A 22,664-nucleotide genomic window follows, 5' to 3' on the forward strand; every position below is an offset into this window, starting at 1 on the left:
CGAACACCATTTTTCAAAGTCATTATGCTTTTCACTCATCGCCAAATTCAACTATTTGCATGTTGTGTTCGTTCACGCTTCGCTTCAAATTTGCAATTATTGCATACCTACTTTATTTTATGCTTCATGTTTTACAGTAATTAAATAAAATAAAGAATCAAGTAAAGCTAGGAACTACTTTCAGAAAGTACGTACGACGCACAACGCTCGAGTTGATTTTGAGTTTAATGTCCCTTTCGGCCGCTATATGAGACGGGATGTACTGATTAACGTGGAATCCGAACCACATGAGCTCCGCCGGGGTGCAGAATGGTATGCACTGCACCATATATAAATAATTTCAGTAAGAATGAGAACTTACGCATTGCTTTCTACCCGGAATGTTTTCGAGATTTGAATTTAAAATTTATATAAAAGTTGTGGAGATTAAGAGCGTAAGGATAGCCGAGTTTGTAACTGGGTATAGAATGGATTCATTATTTACTAAACAAACAAACAAAAACACAGAAGTATGCTATTTTTTTTTTTTTCCATTTACCATTTTCGCACTAGAATAAAAGGGCTCATTATTAAGCATTATTTTCTACGCTATATTTATATACCGGGTGTTCTAAAAATGGCGTCCACGGACAACATAGCGCTATTTTGCAGGTCAAAACAAAGCGAAAACTCTATATCATGCTATACCCTCCGTGGCCTCGTTCAGCCGCTATGGGGAATCAAAAATTTCACTATGTGGCAACATCGCATATTAACTTGGAACCATTGGCATTGCTCTACAAATCCATCAAACAGTTACATCGATTGTTACGCTAATTAAGTGGTACTAGTGTCAATGTCTATCTACCTGGAAAGAATGGATGCAACTCTTTGATGGACTGATACATCTACTCTATAGTTCTTTATCTGCAACACTGCCACATAGTACAATTAGCACCATAATGTATTAAACTATATATATGACTTGTAGAATAGTGCTCTGTGGGCGCCATTTTTAGAACACCCGATATATAGTTACATTATATATATATATATATATATATATATATATATATATATATATATATATATATATATATATATATATATATATAGTAATGTACCTCACATTATGGCTTTGGAATCTGAAGGTACAGTCATGTACAAAAATATCTTGGTCACCCACCTTGCTTTAAAGAAAAAAAAATCTAGCAACTGTACGTACGAAATTCAAATGTTCTGGTTCTAAGTAAAGATTTCAATTAATCAAAAATCCACACTTGTTTGATTTAATTTCAACTTTACGTAACAGCGTAGGGCTTTTCAGAATTGGGTGGTCAGTTTTTTCTAACAAAACTGTACATCACGGCAGAAATAAAAGCTCGTCAGTAAATCGTTATCTTGTCTAAAGCAAATACGGTCTGGGTTGGTCTCTACACGGCCAATATATACACACTACCTCCCGAAAGGTATCTTTCTACAAATTTCCCACTTATAATGTCTACAATTTTAAAATTAAATTCTAGTTCATACAGCTCTCTGCCATATTATGTACAAGTATGTTAATCGGCGATAGATTGTTCCTACACAAACTGTCTCTTTCGAACGGCAAGTTCATTTGAACAAGTATCTCGTTCATTTAAACTACTCGTTCAAAGTAAATGCCGCGACTCCGACACCGAAATAACCAATAAGCATGCAATGAATGATACCGTGCCACTTACAGCGTGAAGACAGAAACTAAAACAGAATGAAATGAAAAACTTCTCCATTATTGTAACTTTTAGTGCTTCACATAACAAACTAAATACTAACCATCACCAATCTTTACACAGATAAGAATTCTTTTGTTTTGATGCGCCATCTAAAAACAGCACGAGAACTCAATGACAAAGTATTTCTTTTTGCATCAGCATCGCATTCGACGACCAGTTTAAAACCTTTGAACTGTCACCTTTGAACGACTCCCGTATCGGTGCCGGAGCGAAGGATCTAACTCCAGCTAAGGCTGGTTTATCACATTACTAAAAGCTCATTCAGATAAATAAGTGTTTGATCAAACCACTCCGGTTAATAAATATATTACTAAATTGTTACAGTTTTGGTATAACGCCTTCATCACACACTATTCTAATGATGTGTTTGGAAGGTGCTGTTATAAAGCCAAAACTGAAAACACAGTTTAATAATATATTTATTTAATTGTAGTGCTTTGTTCAGAATTTTATTTACCTGAATAGGAATTCAAACGAAGTTAAAATACGAATTTACGAGCTCATGTTTCCACGTTGATGACCCCAATATAGCAAAATCCAGTTTACTACTTTGAAAAAAAAAAAAAAAAAAAAAGCGATGTTTGGTTATAAGCAGTCAATCAACCGTCAAGATTCGGTAAATGTTAATTCGAATACGTCGTAGTTATATCTACATACTAGCCATCGACTACCTGGGGACTTTGCCCCCAGAGCCTACGGAATCGCAACTTATATTTCAGCTTTCAGTTTATATAAGAAGTTTCATATCCCTAATATATTTCTAATTTTAAGGGATTCCGAGATATATCTTATCTTATAACAATTGCAATACCCACCCTTTTTCTTCCCTTCTAAGGAAACGTAAAAAAAAAAAAAAAAAAAAAAAAAAAAAAAAAAAAAAAACCGCTAAAACACGTATTTAGTTATTTTAAATTAAACCCTAATACAAATTTCCTTATGTCTAACCCTAAGAAATTTTGAGGTATGACCATCTTATAACAATTCTAACTGCCATCCTTTCTTCGTCCCTTCTAGGTTATCAAAACTCGCTGAAACACGTCTTTCATTATTTTAGGTGAAAAGCCTAAATACCAAATTTAATGTCTCTAATCTTAAAGGATTTCCAGATATCGATATCGTATTATAACAATTATAACCACCTGCTTTCCCTTATATATATGTATAAACCGGCGAAACACGTGTCTAAAATTTTAAATAAGAAGACTATATACCAAATTTCATATATTTACCATTCAGAGATTCGGAGATATGAACATTACACTATGATAATAAAAGCTCTAATTTTTCCCTCTTCCACATCGAATTTCCAAGAATCCTTCAATAGAGGTAACTTACATCACAAATTCTATGCCTTGTTCAAATTTCAAGTTTGATCAACGCCTAGAACACACGGTTTGGGCCAGAAATTTGAAACTAGGACAGTGACTAATGTACCACTCAGGAAGAATTTTTCGAAAATTCGACGTGAGAAGGGATACAATGGAAGCTGTAATTGTTATAATCAGATCTCCATATCTTTGAATTCCTTTGTTACGAACATGAAATTCGGTATTTGAACCTTTCATTTAAAATGATTAAAATTGTGTCACTTTTTTTTTTTTTTTAATTATTTGCTCTACAAGGAAAGAAAAAAAGGTGGGGTACACTACGTTGCCAATTCGTGCGAGACTCCGAGTTCAAAGGAATTCTATTGATATATATGTAAGACGCAGAAGGAGGCCTACAAAATATAACTCGCAGTAACATGTGGAGGCATTTGCTAGTTATTTTACATGAAAAATCAAGGCTATTTTATATGTGATATTAAGGAATCAAGCCTATTTTATACAAGAAACTACACAATAAAGCCTATTTTAAATGAGAAATTACGGAATCGAGCCTATTTTATGTGAGAAATTAAAGAACCAAGCCTATTTTATATGAGAAATTACAGAATCAAACCTATTTTATACGAAATTAAGGAATCAAGCCTATTTTATGAGAAATCACAAAATCAAGCCTATTTTATATAAGAAATTAAGGAATCAAGCCTACTTTATATAAGAAACTACGGAATTAAGCCTATTTTATATGAGAAATTACGGAATCAAGCCTATTTTATATGAGAAATTAAAGAACCAGGCATATTTTACATGAAAAATTACAGAATCAAATCTATTTTATATAAAAAAAAATTAAGGAACTAAGCCTACTTTATATAAGGAATTAAGGAATCAAGCCTACTTTATATAAGGAATTAAGGAATCAAGCCTACTTTATATAAGAAACTAAGGAATCAAGGCTATTTTATATGAGAAATGAATGAATCATGCCTATTTTATCTAAGAAATTAAGGAATCAAGCCTATTTTATATGAAATTAAGGAATCAAGCTTACTTTTCATTATATTAAATCAACTATACTTGTAAAGTCAATCGAAATTCACTATCTTTTCACTCTTTGAAATTACACATATGGTGTTTTACATTAATACATGAATAAAACTTTCACTGCCTTGATGCTTCAAATCATTTTTGACACAAAATTTAAAGGTCTAATTAATACCTACCTATCCAGCAGTAATATTTCGATGTTACATGTTATACCATATTTCAACAACAAATTCAATTTATAGATACACAATGGTTGATCACTTCTACTATCAAACTGGTATGAACTTTCCCTCTATGAACACAATCTTCTGAATTATACAGAAATAATTCTATATAAACGTGTACATAGACAGAACATAAAACATTATAACGATAGTGCACTTGGAGAAAATATGTATATAAAAAAAAGAACACTCGAAATATCACAACATACGTGATAGTGAAAATTTAATTACATAAAATGGGTTGCGAAGCAAAACTAAAATTTAAAAAAATTAAAGCAATTGCGTATTATAAATTCATGCTTGCGTTTACCATGCTAACATAATTATTAGTAACTAACATGCAAAAAAATTATCCACACAAAGAAATAAAAATTTGTTCAATAATTGAAGCTTTGATTACAACTGAATTGTTGGTCTACATGCAAAGTGCGGTGCATGCACTCAAAAAGTCGATGTGCAATTTATGTTTTTTTTATTATTATTATTATTAATATTAAAATACAAATCCATGCACAATAACATGCATCTTTACTACTCACCCAGATAAGATGCACTGGTTATACATATATACATATTATGCACCCAGCTGAAGTCTTACTAAAATCTACACAGTTTAGAGAAACAACAATGTCAACAAACAGCATACATTTAAAAAAAAAAAAAAAACTTGCACCTAATGCGCTTATTAATGTTTTTCTTTTTTTGTTTTATATGAACCTGCCAAATGACATTAAAGGCATACAACAGTATAACCCTTATTTTTTATACGAAAAAAAAAAAAACAGAAATTCTCCATTAAGCTCTGCATCTGAGTACATCAAATCAATTTGACAGAAGAGATTTAACCTGGAATAAATTTTTAACTTTATACATTCATACAACGTTACACTCATTGTTTATACCAGAGCAGGGCGCAAAATTTCAAAGTCACACGCACTGGCCAATCCAAAATTATGGTCGCCAGTATGTCTCACGTACAAATTATTTCGATTGAAGGTGGAAAAGGAGGGTCGAATTACAACGTTGTGAAGACCTCACTTTCCATGTTTGTTATGGAGACTTCAAATTTCGTGTTTTCTCTCAGTGACAAGTATCTTCGTGCGAAACACACACTGCGCAGCTCTGTGGGTTTAGGCAGAAACCATTTCTACTGAACACTGGTTGCCAGCTCTAAATTTCTAGTCTAGTAGAAATTTTGCGCCCTGTACTAGAGAGTTAAGAAATGTTCCTTTACACCAAATGAACCATATAAAAGTACTATAATCGTAAATTTCCAAAGAATAAGGAATAAGAAATATCCGCTGGTATGGACTTGAACATCCCTTTTCAGCGTCCAAGCTATATCAGACACAAGGATCTACACTTTAATGTAGCACAAAATCACATAAGTTTGAGAAACAAAAGTATCATTAACATTGGAATCTTGGAACATGTTATATCCTTCAAATAAATTAGAAATATTGCAATACAGTGTTTAATAATGTATTCGTCGATGTCTAAGGTTATCAGAGTTTTTCCATACAGAATCTGGAGTCAGCTCTGTGTGTGATTTCCCTCCGTCTCACTTTTTTTTAAAATTATACCTCTCCTGTTCAGCGTCTATATAGAAGTTATGAAAGAATTCTTTGATAAAAACGAAAAAGGAGTAAAAGTAAATGGCAAAGTTTTCAACACAATAAGGTTTACTCATGACATAGCACTGATAGCGGAGAACAGAAAGGACTTGCCGGAAGCACTTTCAAACTCGAACGAACAACTGGGTGAAAAATGAAGATAAATAAGAAAATCAAACTTATAAAGTACACAGAAGAAGAACAGGAAGGGGAAACTTATGGCTACATGGAGAGAAAATCGAAGACGTTAAGACGTTCTATTTAGGAAGTCTAATATCCTCGGACGGAAGAAGTGAAAAAGACGTAAGTTCCAGAATAGCGTGGGCTAAACAAGCATTCAATAGGAAAAGAGAACTGCTAACATCAACAAATGTGTCGTTGGACGTCCGTAAACGACTCATTAAGACTCTGGTATGGAGCGTGGCGCTTTACGGATCAAAGACGTGGACGTTAAGAAAAGCTGAAATATCCAAGCTGGAACCACTTGAAATGTGGTGTTGGCGCAGAATGCTATGCATATCATGGACAGAAAGGAAAAAGAATGAAAACGTACTAAAGAAAGCTAATGAAGGACGACAGATCATGAATAGGAAACAGAAGAAACAGCATGCTTGGCCATCTTATTCCACACTCTGATTGGATCACCGTGCTGATGGAGGGAAAGGCAGAAGAAAACCAGGAAGAGGAAACCAAGAATAGAATATCTGGATGCAGTTACGAAGAAGAGACCATATCAAAGTATAAAACAGCTCTCCCAAGGGAGAGAAAAGTTTTAAAATTTCCATGTTCCCCACCAACCTATGGTTGAGGTGAGAAATAAGAAAACGACTTTCTAATCTGGATTGTTTTATCACATTTTCTGAATTCACGATTTTCGATACACTTCTCCTTAATGGCGTAGAGCATAGTCGAGTCTACTGTATAACAAAATTTAATTTTCAAGGAGAAAGTGACATTTAATTATATCTGAAGAAGAAACAATTAAAATTTCATTTCAAAAGAAATCAGACCAATAATTCCTCACATAAATCAATAGGTTAATAATAACCGAAGATTGAGATTGTGTAGGTATTCAACACTAATAAAGTGATAGGAGCTCACTTTTGACGACGAACTGGAAGAAGCAAAGAATCTGCACAAGTCTTTATGTCTAACTGATTCGTTTGGGACGGATAGTGCAGCAGAAAATTGATAAAAGTAGCATTAGGAAATAGGAAGAACATTTGAAAGGAATAAAAATACAACATAAGCTACATGTATGAAACTTGAAGAAAGGAAAGCAAGAAATTTACGGGAACAAAGTACTAGGAAACACGGAAGTTGGTTATCGTAGTTTCGCTTCGTTACTATTGGTCTAAAATAGTCATTTCCAACTGGTGCTCAGTGACGTCACAGCTCACTATTCCTATTCTCACTAAAACGCACACTGAGAACAAGACGACGACAGCAAACTTAGCGTTGATACAAGACAGTGATGACTGGGAAAAGAGACTTAGTCGATAGTTTTGCATATATACTACTCATGGATTCATTGCTAATCGTTCAGTACGAACATTTGTTTTATTCTATTCGTATCTATCTGGCTACCTCCCATTCTTTGCTCAACCAGTTCTCTCTGTCCTGGCTCTAATAGTAAAGATCACTCCTACGATATTTATCGACCAGTTGGAAATGCTTGATCTAACGATTAGACCAAATAAAGTCATTTCCTCTATGTTGATTGATTGATTTAGAATTAAACGTTCCATTTGGCACCACATTTATATGAAACGTGGACCTACAACGTAAGATGAACTCCCACGAAGAATCAAATCCCAATCTTCCACGTCACTGGCGCGAAAGCTAAGCACAGACCCAAGAGAGAGCTCCACGTTAGCAGTACAGTATTAAGTATTCTCTGTCTGTTAGCAGGTCTTGGGACTAATAGGACATTCTCCCCCTTCTCTTAGGTTAAGATCTGGCAAGTTTCTCGATCTTTAGCTTTCTCTTTTCAAATCACCGATAAGTTGTGTTCTTCTTCTTACTCCTCGCTTCCCTTCCATCTTACCTTCTACGGCGGTATGAAGAAGGCAACTTCTTCGCAAGATCTATTCAGTTGGTCATTCTACGAAAGTTGCTGGGTAAGAGCATTCTCTTCTCTCCTACTCGTTTTGAATCATGTTCACTTGTCACTCTCTTTGTCCATTTTATTTTCTTCATCTTCCTCAAACACCACATTTCGTAACTCTCTAAGTATTACTTATCTAACTTCCGTAATGCCCAAGTTGGAGTATTCTTTTCTTGTTGAATATCTCTCATGCTAATGCCATTCTTGACGTGATCTCTTTGGTGCAGTAAGCGTCTCTCGCAAAATTACTTCCCAGATATTTGAAATGATTGGCTTTTAAGTTCTCTTTGTTCTACTCTGATCCTTAAAGGCGTCTTTCCACAGGATATTCTTACAACTTTCGACTTTTCGATGTCGATTTCCATTCCATATTGTTTCCCAGTGTCAACTATTCTTGTCCATCACCTGTAGTCCTTCCTTGAATATCGATTATTTACAAACTTAGTTTATTTAGAAGAGAAAATTGTGCATAACTGTCTAATTCAAAAATAAAACAATAAACCATGTCCTTTCTTTTCCTTGCATGAAGTGTTCAACGTGCCTAATTTTATCTGCGGAGTTTTCGGGATCAAAATTTCTGATGTTTGTAACACATAAACGAAGCAACTTTTGAATTCATGTTATGAAAAATATTACTTTTTTTGGTTCATTTGGTATAAGAATAAGAAATATTACTTGTCGATATTCTATAAGTATAATACTAATTCAACATTACTCACGTATCACTGTAACTTGAGAAGTACTTATAACTATTTAGCTTACTAAATAAAAATAATAAAAATATTTTAACGAAATTACACAAACTAGAGCTAATTTCATGTTTATCAAGCATGTATAACTTTAGAAGCTGCTGCGATGTAAGTTCAACTTCTACTAATCTAAGAATAAATATTTTACTTACTTGGTTTAGCTTCCTTGACCTTATTCATATTTGTATTATTTACTAACACGTATTATTCTACGGTCACGCCCTTTGAATTAAACAATTTTTGTGTTTAATGGTATTTACAGGATGCTGCAACTAAGTAAACAGGTTATCTTTTATGTAAATCCAATTATCTAAATAAAAGAGTTTGTTCCAATTACAAAATGTTACTACATTCGGATCTGTCTACGTTAATCACCATTGGTTCCTCTGGAAAATGGCCAACTTATATACAGTACGTATAATTAACAAGACAGTAGATGATGATATACATATTTCTAACACAGTAATTGATTATTATCTTCTCATCGGTTTGTATCTTATACGTAATAAATGCAGTGAAAACATAAAAATATCTTAATGTAATCAACAATTACATAATAAGTATCTATCTTAGTGTGCCACTTGCTAACTGCTATGATAATTTTCTAATTTCACCATGCTATCGGCTTATCGAAAGAAGTTCGTGGTCTTTACAGTATGCTAACTTGCATTTTCAATCGCTCCGTGTAGGAGGCAGCTTACATCGTATGAGCACGTGATGTGAAAAGGGCACTTCCATAAGTCTTGTTAACTGTGTTAACTGCGTGTATAGTATGTTCGCAGTAGCAAATCTTCCCATGACATGAATGTGGCTATAGGGCGCCGGGGCAGAATGCGTAACTCTAAGAATAGTACACAGGTGGATCAGGAAATAATCAATCCCTGAATATGAATGCGATGTCTACATTCGAAACGTCGGATGTCAATACCTTCACCTAGCTGATACCCCGAAAAGACTTACTAAAATCACCAGGAAAAATTCAACTCTTTCTTCTCTGGAACCATCTGGTGTAATTTGTAGAAGAATATTAATCGGTCTGATTATGGATTTTTATGTTAGTAATTGACGGATGGCCATACAGGAGAAGTAAATGGTGATCATATGTATTCAGGGGAATGAATGTTCAAGGTGGAATGAACTTAATTGAATCAGATTCTGGATTCGTGTTTGGAATAGACGTACTTAATGTAAGACTGATACACTACGAAAGTAATTAGCCATAAATAGGGTCAAGCACTTCAACGAACATCAATATCTCTCCGTAATTCGTTTCGCCGCCATGTGGAGATACCTCAAATGGGAGTGAAGTAACTTTGCTTCTACACAATACGACAAACAGCTTCAAAACGACAAGGCTGTTACATACATAGGAGTTTTTCTAATTGAGAAGGCTTTATGATCCTTAAATAAAATAATACTGCAAGAAATGAGGAGCAGATTCTTTTCTAATTGTTATTACTGACAAAAAAACTGAATACATTTAATAAAAAGTATTTCGTACTTTTTACATATATGTATTTCTTACGAAAATTACAGACGCTCTTTCTGCAATTACTTTTTTGATGTCAGAATCGGTTTCTTCAAGTTTGAATAAATTTATTGCTAGATATTTCGTGTTACATTTTTAAGAAAACAGAAAGAAGCAAATACAGTAAAATTTGTTAGAAAGATATAAGATATATTATTACTAAGATGAGGTATTAGTATAAGTTGACCAGTTTCTTCAGAATTGACAGTGATCAATGTAGGCATATTCCAGAGGTTAAATTTTACGGATTTTAAATCTACTTAAACATAATTTCCCTTTTATATATATCGAAAAGCTCTGTGTAGCGCAACATTTTAAAGGTAAATCTTTCTGTAACGTATCACTAAAACAGCTAATGATATACTTGTACGAAACATCAGTTCAGATAAGAAATTCTTGTTGTACTGAATAAATTTATTCCTACTGTTCAATTAGCTTTTGGGACGCATTGTATGTATGAACTGTCAAATGGAACCGCAGACGTCGTACTCTCAGCTAGTATTCACTTTTAAATTACTTCACCATTTTTCTTGTCTTTACTTTTATTTCGCTAACTGAAATAGACCAAGTTATATTCTTTTAAAAAATAATCTAAACAAATAGGTATGTATACAATCTGAGTAATGGAACCTAATGGAATCGCTAGAAGGTCCTCTCTAAGAACTATCCAGGTAGTTAATCTAGCATTTAAGCTAAACGTCCTACTCTAATGATGAATTTTCACACATACCAACACCTCTGCCTCCAGTAAGACAGGATATCGTTTATCGTCGTCGAGGTCATCGAAGGTCATTACAGGTTCAGTCTCTTCATCCAACTAAATAGAAAATAATCTTTCAAATCATCAGATCTTAAATCTCAAACTTTCTATTATTTCAGGTCTTATCTGGATGCTACATGACAACAGAATGAACCAGTGGGGGGAAAAAGGGCACATATTCCAATCATATTACGAAATCACTTCCTTTTAAAACCTAATACTTGAGTTACATTTGATACTTATGTATCTCGGTTACTCATACACAGATCCACAACCTCCAAGAGGCTCGTACTAGACGGCTTGATAGCAATTCAGCATCGAGGCTCTACGGGGATTTACAATTTAATAAATCTTGCGTACTCTGCCGAGATCGAACTCATGAGCACTCATACAGAAGTATGAGTGCTAACAACTCGTCTACTCATGTTGCTGGCTTATTAGTTGGGTGATATAGTGTGAGTACATAGGCGCATTGCTCTGTTATTTCCGAATACTAGACTGAAATTCACCGTTAATCAAGTAACTTATTAATTGCCAAACGATGTTAGGTCAGCACTTAAATATAGGAACTGAATTCAGGACCACGTACATCAGTGACACCCAGCAAGGTTATACTGCGCGTTTGGAAGATTAGAAGGGCATCGTGCATTACGAGTTGCTGCTGCCGGACAGAACGACAGACTCGGTTGTGGACTATCGACAATTAGCACGAGTACACGTTAACAGAAAGGGTGTCGTATATCAGTCTACAACTCTGGATCGCATACATGTGTAGCGACCCGTTAGAAATTGAGAAAACTTGGATGGGAAGTTTTAATACATCCACTATATAGCCGGGACCTGGCACCATCAGTGTGTCATTTGTTTCGGTCTCTGCAGAACTCCCTAGGTGGTGTTAAGTTAGTTTCAAAAAAGACCTGTGAAAACCATATATTATAATTTTTTGACCAGAAACCAAAAAGATCAATAGCAACGGGATTATGATCCTTTCGGAAAAATGGCAGTAGGTCATCACAAAATGGCACATATGCGGTTTCACAATGTTACGAGGGTAAGTCAAAAAGTATCCGCAATGTTGACGTAACTCTTTTTACATTGTTCGTACCGACTTCTGTCCTCGTTTATTTTATTGTTATGCTGTTGTGGTCATGCTATGAAAGTTTGATCCTAATTCCTCCCTTTTTGTCTTCCTTTTGTTGCAGATACATCATGGCCGCTTCATTAGAAGTTTGCACCAATGAGGAACAAAGAGCACTGATCCGGTTTTTGTGGTTGGAAGATTTATCAGGGTTCGCAATCTATCAAAGACTTTCGGCACAATACGGGTACAGTGTCTTGTCGCAACGGAGTGTCTACGAATGGATTGAAAAATTTAAAAATGGTAACACAAGTGTTATGTAAGATTACACACAAAAAGTGAAAAATTATCACGTCCGAAGAAGGAGCCGGGCGACCATCTAGGGCAGCATTTCCCAACCGGTGTGCCGTGAATGGGCTGCTGGTGTGCCGCGAGGAATCGAAACAAAATTATTAAATTTATAGCGATCAAATTGCAAAACGTAGGGAAAAAAATGTATATTTGTATTTCACATTACTATGAACCTCTACTATAAATCTACAATTTTAAGTTTTATACCGTGTTACTGTTCTGTACATTTCTAATGTTGAAAAAAGTATTTGAAGGGTAAGGGGAAAAAACAAGGACTGTCCATGTGTGTGCTTAAACGGGTGCTTTGTTCTATCTGTTGGTGACTGTTGGTACTATTTGACTGTATATGCATGCATGCGTAGATGTAGAAATGTCCATGTAAAACGGAGAAAAGATTTGACTATCCCTATTCATTTTATACAGCTTTTCAATATTAAAGTGCCATTTTCTCGAAAATGTAGTTTTGTGACATTCCTTCTTTTCTCCCCTTACCCTTCATTTGTTATCATTGTTATAACCATTATTGCTTCTTTATTGTTGCAGACTATTTCGTAACTTGAAAATTTAAAATATTATTCAATCCTTTCGACAAATTACCTACATTTGTGTTTCAAAAGTAAAAGAGATTTGTTTGTTCGTTCGTTATTTAGTGATCTTCCTTCTTAGTAAAAGGTTGGATACAGTTTAGAAAGAAAGCGTATTTTAAAAACCTGAGTCCAATATTTCATCAATTGTTTTCTTTTTTTAAATTCGAATGAAAAATAAGCATAATGATTTACTATGGGGAAAAACCAGTGATAGAGCTTTCTTCTCTGTGAGAAGGAGATCATTAATCATAGAAAAAAATACCACTGTGTTTTATATTTATAAATAATAATATCTGTAAGTGTGCCGCGAGAATCCAAATAACACCCGTAGTGTGCCGCAAGTTGAAAAAGGTTGGGAAACGCTGATCTAGGGCCACAAATAATGACAACATTGAGTGTGGACATATCGTTCCGTTAGACGAGTGACTATTGATGAACCGCAGTGGAACCCATTTTGCACAGACTTTACGAAACCCAAGCCTGTTGTTCCTCTTTGGTGCAAACTTCTAATGGAGCGGCCATGATGTATCTGCAACAAAAGGAAGACAAATAGAGGAATTACAATCAAACTTTTATAGCACGACTACAACAGAACTATAAAATAAACGAAGATAAAGGTCGGTATGAACTATATAAGAAAAGTTACGTCAACATTGCGGATAATTTTTGACTTACCCTCGTATTTTCAAATAACAAGAAATGTATTCTCAATTTTGACCTCTCCCAAAAGGCTCAATACATTTTAGATAACCTGACTGCATAATGACATTAAGGTTGGTTTAAAGGGACAAGTTTTGCCGATAGATGTCACTACAATATTCGTATCTCTCTCATGTATTTTTTTATATCTTTAACGGAAATTCACCATTTCTCTTACAAATTTTAATTTACAGACTTCAAAGTTTTAGAGAAGGAACTTCATAATCTTTCGAAGGCAACAATCCGTATCGATTTTTTATTTAGAATTTTCTTCATTGTTGAAATGGCTTGATTGTTGACATAGATATTCAAACCTTTAACAATGGAACTGTATCAACAATGAAGAAAATTATAAATAAAAAATCGGCATGGTTTGTTGCCTTCGATAGGCTATGAAGTTCCTTCTCTAAAAATTTGAAGTCTGTAGGTTGAAATTTGTAAGAGAAATTATAAACTTTCGTAAAAGGTAAAAAATACATGAGAGAGATACGAAAACTGTAGTGACATCTATCGACAAAACTTGTCCCTTTACACCAACCTTAAGTGCTTCGTAATGAATTTCTTCTCAGAAAGTGTTCCGAAACTAAAAAACTAGAAACAATTAACGAAAGAAATGCTGTCCCTTAACTTAAAAAAAAAAAAATCTTAATTATCGCATATGTGGAATCTGAACTACTTTCCGGCATTATTTATTCTGAAATACTTCCAGCAGACGTCAGGTACAACAGAATTAGGACAATGAATTAACGTAGGTCATTCTGCTCGACATGTAGCATGCCAATAAACCAATATTATTCCCTAGAACACGAACACATTCTACTACTAGTTAAAAACAAAAAAATCAAAAATAAAAATCTAATCGTAAACATTACTACTGCAAGAGCACAAAATACAAGAAAAATGCCAGTAACAAGCAATCTATAAATAAAAAAGGCATATATTGTAAATTATACATGTAATGATAAATATATATATATATTTACAAAAGAACAGCATATTTACATGTGTATAAGTGTTACAGAGTAAGGGATAGAAATAGCAAGCAACTTACATATAATGATCAGCAACTATATCTGGAGATACAACAACACATACATTGCCAGGTTTCTCACTCATTCAGCGTTTAATCTGGTTCAACCTGGGAACAAGCACCTGAATTCGAACTGTAAAAACTGACTTCGTACATATTTATATGAACACATATCAAGTATACCATACAAAATTATTATTATTTCGGATTCCTTCAGCTGGAAAACGAACTACTTTGGATACATACATTTTGGATGTGATCAGAACTTACCCAGAGCGCTTTGATGTTACAAAAAATACACTCACTGACACTACAACCCAATTACATGGAGCTCGTTCTACTGAACGACGTGTAGACAGCACATCCACTACAAACACTGGGGTTCACTATCTTTTATTTCAACTTTCTTCAGCATCGACAAATCAAACTGTGTCAATGCTGAAAAGTATGTGGACCCACAGAAAATTGAACCTTAGCACCAAAGGTAGAGACAGAAACAATTTTATATTATACTGAATATTAAGTACAGTGAATTCTCGGATTACGAACTAAATCTGTTCCGTAACGCTGTTCGTACCAAAATTATGTTTTCCACTGAAATTAATAGGAATACAAGTAATTCGTTCTAGCCACAGAAACATGATACTGTATGTACTTTTCAAACTTATATGTGTTTCTCTGTGATGAAAAATGTAGAACAGAAATAACACTGAACTTCTTGAAGGTAATTTTGAAAGTAATAACACTAAATTAAACAAAACAATATAAGGGCCAAAAACACACAATATAAAGAAAAGGAATTTTTCAACACAGAATGCCGACATGATGTTGATGGCAAACGCGCAAAAGTACCATTAGGCGCATGGAATTGCTAGTAAAGGCGTGTGCCGTTCATATCCCGAAATACTGGTCGTAAGCTGAGGGAAAAACTGTTCACAAAATTTGCCGTAAACCGAACTGTTCGCAAATCGGGAAGTTAATAAATCCACAGAGTTCCGAAACAACACCAAAAAAATTTTGGGAAATTAATCTCTGCAGTTAAGTTCATGCTTTGATGCGTGTTTCGTGTAAATTCCTGATAGAGCCTTTTACTTCTTTCTTTCAGTCACTTAAAAGTCTGAAATTTAACTCATATTAAATTAAAAGTGTTTCCATTATAATATCGAGGTACTGTATATTAAACGTGGATATCATGAGTTCCGAAGCGTGAGCTTCCTAACTGCTCAATCAATAGAAAAAGGTAATAAAATTAAAAATAAGGCAAGTGAAATGAGTCTAGTAGATCGCTTAAGCCAACGTAGCTAACCTATCCATTAACAAGATATTAAGTTTTAGATCGCTTAAGCCAACGTAGCTAACCTATCCATTAACGAGATACTAAGTTGCACAATCATTTACCTGAGAAACGTAATTTATGTGATTCAAAACATAAATGAGACGATCCATTCTCAGACACAGAGGAAAATGTGCTGGAAATACCGTCACCCAATTTAGAATAGTAAGTTTCGGTGAATTGTTGATGCCTTAACCTTATTGTGACAAAGAAGGACTTTAATAACTGGTTTCTATATAAATCATTTACTCTCTAGTTTCCACTTCTATCTAGCTTTTAGCTCTGCACTTAAGTTTGGTCAAAGTGATTAAAAACAATAGAATATAATAATAATATAACAAAATAACATAAAATAAAAACACTGAAACACAAAAGAGAATAACTTTTGTTACTCCACACTAGAAAGGTAATTTAGCATTGATAAATTTGTTTCATTTCACCACCATTAACTTTTAAAAGAGCAGAAACAACTACTACTTGTGGGACGGGGAGGAAGCAAAAATTATCAGAAAAATTACAGAGAAAAATTTGCGTGAATTGTATCAGGAAATAAAATGTACAGTACACTGTTCGTGGGTATGCAGTATAGGGGATCAGATCCTTCCTAAAATGTACAAATGGATAAACATTATATATTTTTGTGATCTGAGGGACATTTTCCAGTAAGGGACTAGCCTATTGATGAAGCAGACAAATTTATCGAAACAAGATACGAAAGTACATAGCAAGACGCAGCAAGTGGTGAAATGCCTTTAATTATGGAATGGCATGCATCAATTGTTATCTTTAAGATAAATGCTGATGAAAATATGTACTGCAAATCAAACCAAATGGATGTGTGAATAAGGAAATTATAAAATACTGAATCTTGAGTATGAAGTTGCCCACCAAATACAGGGCAGATAATTACATCGGGGTCTGATCAGGACATGCTAGAACAGAAAAAAACACACACATAATAAGTTAATTGGAAAGCTTCTGAGTAAAAGTTTAATGGATAGGCAAATATGGAAAATGATCCAAAAAGAGTTATAAAAAAAAAAATCAAGAGCAGACCGTAATTCGGACCTTGGTTACCGGCTTACCGTTATAGAGAAATTGATGTTATTTAAAATAGGTTATTTCATCGAATTATTATATATAAGATGGAAGATAATATCAGGATAGCTTTTAGTGAAGTAATGCAATTCTGATTGCATTGACTTAGCACACGATTCACTACAAAGCTTTTATTTCTGCTATTCGGATTAAATAAGTCTTATTTGAAATACTAAACACACCTGCTATTCGGATTAATTGAATCTTACTTGAATTATTAAGCACATCTACTTTTCGGATTAATTGAGTCTTACTTGAAATATTAAGCACACCTGCTATTCGGATTAATTGATTCTTACTTGAAATATTAAGCACACCTGCTATTTGGATTAATTGATTCTTACTTGAAATATTAAGCACACCTGCTATTCGGATTAATTGATTCTTACTTGAAATATTAAGCACATCTGCTATTTGGATTAATTGAATCTTACTTGAAATATTAAGCACACCTGCTATTTGGATTAATTGATTCTTACTTGAAATATTAAGCACATCTGCTATTCGGATTAATTGAATCTTACTTGAAATATTAAGCACATCTGCTATTCGGATTAATTGAATCTTACTTGAATTATTAAGCACATCTACTTTTCGGATTAATTGAGTCTTACTTGAAATATTAAGCACACCTGCTATTCGGATTAATTGATTCTTACTTGAAATATTAAGCACACCTGCTATTTGGATTAATTGATTCTTACTTGAAATATTAAGCACACCTGCTATTCGGATTAATTGATTCTTACTTGAAATATTAAGCACATCTGCTATTTGGATTAATTGAATCTTACTTGAAATATTAAGCACACCTGCTATTTGGATTAATTGATTCTTACTTGAAATATTAAGCACATCTGCTATTCGGATTAATTGAATCTTACTTGAAATATTAAGCACATCTGCTATTCGGATTAATTGAATCTTACTTGAAATATTAAGCACACCTGCTATTTGGATTAATTGATTCTTACTTGAAATATTAAGCACATCTGCTATTCGGATTAATTGAATCTTACTTGAAATATTAAGCACACCTGCTATTCGGATTAATTGATTCTTACTTGAAATATTAAGCACATCTGCTATTCGGATTAATTGATTCTTACTTGAAATATTAAGCACACCTGCTATTCGGATTAATTGATTCTTACTTGAAATATTAAGCACATCTGCTATTCGGATTACTTGATTCTTACTTGAAATATTAAGCACATCTGCTATTCGGATTAATTGATTCTTACTTGAAATATTAAGCACATCTGCTATTCGGATTAATTGAATCTTACTTGAAATATTAAGCACATCTGCTATTCGGATTAATTGAATCTTACTTGAAATATTAAGCACACCTGCTATTTGGATTAATTGATTCTTACTTGAAATATTAAGCACATCTGCTATTCGGATTAATTGAATCTTACTTGAAATATTAAACACATCTGTTATTCGGATTAATTGAATCTTACTTGAAATATTAAGCACATCTGCTATTCGGAATAATTGAATCTTACTTGAAATATTAAACACATCTGCTATTCGGATTAATTGATTCTTACTTGAAATATTAAGCACACCTGCTATTCGGATTAATTGATTCTTACTTGAAATATTAAGCACATCTGCTATTCGGATTAATTGATTCTTACTTGAAATATTAAGCACATCTGCTATTCGGATTAATTGATTCTTACTTGAAATATTAAGCACATCTGCTATTCGGATTAATTGAATCTTACTTGAAATATTAAGCACATCTGCTATTCGGATTAATTGAATCTTACTTGAAATATTAAGCACACCTGCTATTCGGATTAATTGATTCTTACTTGAAATATTAAGCACATCTGGCGTTTGGATTAATTGAGCCTTACTTGAAATACTAAGCACACAAACTGTCATTACAGATCAACTGAATATCTTAAAAAGGTTTTCAGTTAAGCGAAAGTTAATGTCCTTAAGCCATTGTTAAAGTAAAATTCACACCATTTATAATAATTACAATGAATAGCAAAATTAGAATTTAGGTGGCACAATAGAATCTAGAAAGTACTATGACGTTCGGGAGTAAATTTTTCTTTCATCATTTTTACAGCTGCAAACGAAATTAGTTATTTAAAAACTCTGATTAAAATACTACAGTACGACCACACATACATGTAAAACACTTTTACTGATGCTTTACCAGGCTCTGGAAGCTAACATTTATTGTACATGGTCAGCTACAACATGCTATTTGGATTCTCCTATATGTCATGAAGAGTAAATGAATAAGTATACTTTAAAAAGAAGTAAATAAACCATCTGGTGCATTTTTCTTACGTAAATTATATAACTAACCTTACAGTGACAAGGAATTTATCCCAGCGATATGTTTTTGAGAACAGCTTCAGTTCTCATTCTCAACGTACGAAGAACAAAGAAATCAGAACGCACTTCTTACTTACTTCATACATATCAGTATATAAAACATAAATCATACGAAGAATAGGTGTCCAACTAACAAACTCTTACCACTCACGTATCAATATACAGGGTGTTTCAAAACAACACCGACAACGTTTGGGAGGTGATTCCAGACACCAAGATAAGACAAAAAATTAAGACCAATCTAGATGCACAAATGCTTCCTTTCGGAGTTATAGGCTGACGAAAACAGGTAAAAATGAACTTTAAAGGTCTATAGCTCCAAAACTATGGGACCTACCATAGTCGGGTCAAGACTTTACATAGGAACTAATATGTGCGCTATCCAAAAATACATTATCAGAATCCTAAGGTACCACGAAGCAATATTTCCAAAGGGAGTTTGGCTACGGACACAATTTGAACTAACCTCCAACTACTTCTATAAAAATTGTTCCGGAAGTACCACAGGATTCTGAAACTTGAAAATCTGGATAGGATACATACTAGTTCCTAAGTGAAGTCTTGACCCGATTATGGTAGGTCCCGTAGCTTTGGCGCTATGGATCTTTAAAGTTCATTTTTTCATGTTTTCGGCAGCCTATAACTCCGAAAATATGGATTTCTGTACCCGGGTTAGTCTATACCTTTTGTCTTATCTTGGTGTCAGAAATACCATATATATATATATATATATATATATATATATATATATATATATATATATATATATATATATATATATCTTAATAAACGTAACCAAAATAAGAGGTATATTAAAATAAATAAATAAGAAATTGACAGAAACTCTTTCCACTTAGTAACACGTTCTAAAACGCTAAGTTCAGGACATTCTAACTATGCCTTTACTTATTTTTAACTGAAAAATTGCACTGACTCTTACTTGAACTGCAAGACATCACTACGACATTAAGCACAGGAAGTTGACAAGGAACAAGTCTGTGCGTTACGGATTAAAAGAAAAAAAATACCAGACTAGAGAAGTGATCAACCTTTTGTGCATTCCTTTTCATAAAGATAAATAACGAAAAAAAAAAAACTATAAACAACTAATATATATTATTTTTAACTCACTGTATGTGTAAATGGGAAAAGCAATAGGAAGAGTTTCTTCGTTACGTAGCTCGTGTCAACAGCAAAGTAGTACTTCAACCGTGAAACAGGAACATATTTCTCTAACTCTTTGTCCACCAACTGCTTCCCTTGACCGACTAACACTTGTCCATACTGCATTGCCATATTTGTTACAAGTGGTTCACTCAGTCCAGGAATAGCAAAACCCTGCTCCGGTTGGTAATAGCCTCGATTGTTCGATTGCGACGAAAATTCTATAGAGTAAAAATAACAGAACATTTAGGAAAATTTCTAACCTTTGAATGTTAGGAATAACAATAATAGTTTAAGAGCATCACAGCTACCTTTTATCTTCCTAAAGCCAAATATTATGCGTACTGTCTTCTACCACTATACATGGTTAGCCTAAATGATTCATCCGGTTTCAAAGCACTAACCTCAAAGTCTTACGCCATGTGATTTCTTCCTGTGGGATTGTGTTAAGATCAAAGTTTATGTACTTCCAATGCCAACAACGCTGCGAGAACTGCAGGAACGCATCACTGCTGCTGACGAACATTGACGGAAACAGGCTAGTGAACTGGATTACCGTTTAGATGTGTGCCAAGTGACCACGGGTACATATATTGAATATTTGTCGAATGTACCAGAAACTGGGTGAGTACATGTATCTTTTCATGTATAACCCGTCTTTGTATACCGCATACTTGTAAATAAACAGTGCTTTGATACCCTATGAATCATTTAGGCTAACCCTGTATTTCAGGGAAAAAAAAATCTCGGGCAGCGGGTGCGCCTAACTTTAATACGAACAGTGAGTGTATATATACACCTAGCTTCTAAGGTACCACTGAATTTATATAGATATATGTAGCTGCTTGATTTAACAGGATGCATATTCCATATTCGAAAAAGTAACTTTACCCCAAAAGCATACAGAATTATTAAATGTGTATGTTTCGGCAAGGTATTTATCGCCTTCCTCGGCACAAATTCTTTCAGAAAGCTAATGTTGTGTATGAAACTACAGCCCCCTCGTTATCTTCCTCTCAATAGGATTCTTTTCTCTTAATCCAGTATACTTTCATAAAATTACTCTAGCACCTACATACTCCACTTCGTAAACACTAACTGTTAACAGAGTGGGAAAAAAAAAGAAAGAAAGAAAGAAAGAAAGAAACATAAGCGTACGAATGGGACTAAGTAGCAATGTTTCTTCAATTATTATGTCAGCTACACCAAAATTAATGGAGCGAATTAACCTCTGAATAAGTATACAGAGTGTCTTAGTACAAAGTTCGAATATTCCTCTCTCGAATTTCATAGAATTATTATGATTATTGTTACTCACCAGAAAATACTTTGGAAAGACAGGAGAAACTAATGCTATCTACTGGTGATAGTCAAGTCTTTACACTAACCCTAAGTAATCAAGAAGGTACGTATTTCTATGTGTCTGCAATGTACACAGAAATAGAAGGATGTAAAAAAAAAAAAAAAAAAAAAAAAAAAAAAAAAAAAAAAAAAAAAAGATCATGGCACTAGTAAGAAGCACCCACGCTTAGATAAATTTTTAATTACGTTTTTTATACTAATTTGATGATGCTGAGACCATAACTATTTTTAAACTTATATGTCCATGGCATCAAGAGAAAAATGACAAAGTTGGGATCTTTGAAGTATCGCTTATGCCAACACTAAAAAAAGTGCCAGATACTATTTTTTACAAGGTGCGTCTGAAACGTTCGGTGAATGGTCTCATATGTTACAAATCGCGCTGGTTAGCATAAGGCACACCCATTGAGAGACGTCAACAAGCGCCCCCCTTCCGTGCAGATTACCGAATTGAAGCATGGTGCACCTGCGACCAAGCTAAGGAG

At 33.9% G+C, this 22,664-nt stretch overlaps 1 protein-coding gene across 4 annotated transcripts in view; it reads right to left on the reverse strand.

Moving 5' to 3' along the window:
* The window catches only part of Yif1 (Yip1d-interacting factor 1), a 118,401-nt gene that overhangs the window by 84,772 nt on the left and 10,965 nt on the right, over positions 1-22,664 (reverse strand). For 3 of the 4 annotated variants that reach the window (XM_081730112.1, XM_081730114.1, XM_081730113.1), the window contains exons 3-4: positions 20,785-21,038; positions 11,078-11,164 (exon numbers count right to left, since the gene is read on the reverse strand). In XM_081730112.1, the coding sequence (XP_081586238.1) occupies positions 11,078-11,164; positions 20,785-21,038 (341 nt within the window). The remainder of the gene's footprint in view (positions 1-11,077; positions 11,165-20,784; positions 21,039-22,664) is intronic. The other variant, XM_081730115.1, reaches the window with a different exon arrangement.

Source organism: Thermobia domestica, chromosome 11 (genome assembly GCF_964235325.1).
Source record: "Thermobia domestica chromosome 11, izTheDome1.hap1.1, whole genome shotgun sequence".
Classification (NCBI taxonomy): domain Eukaryota; kingdom Metazoa; phylum Arthropoda; class Insecta; order Zygentoma; family Lepismatidae; genus Thermobia; species Thermobia domestica.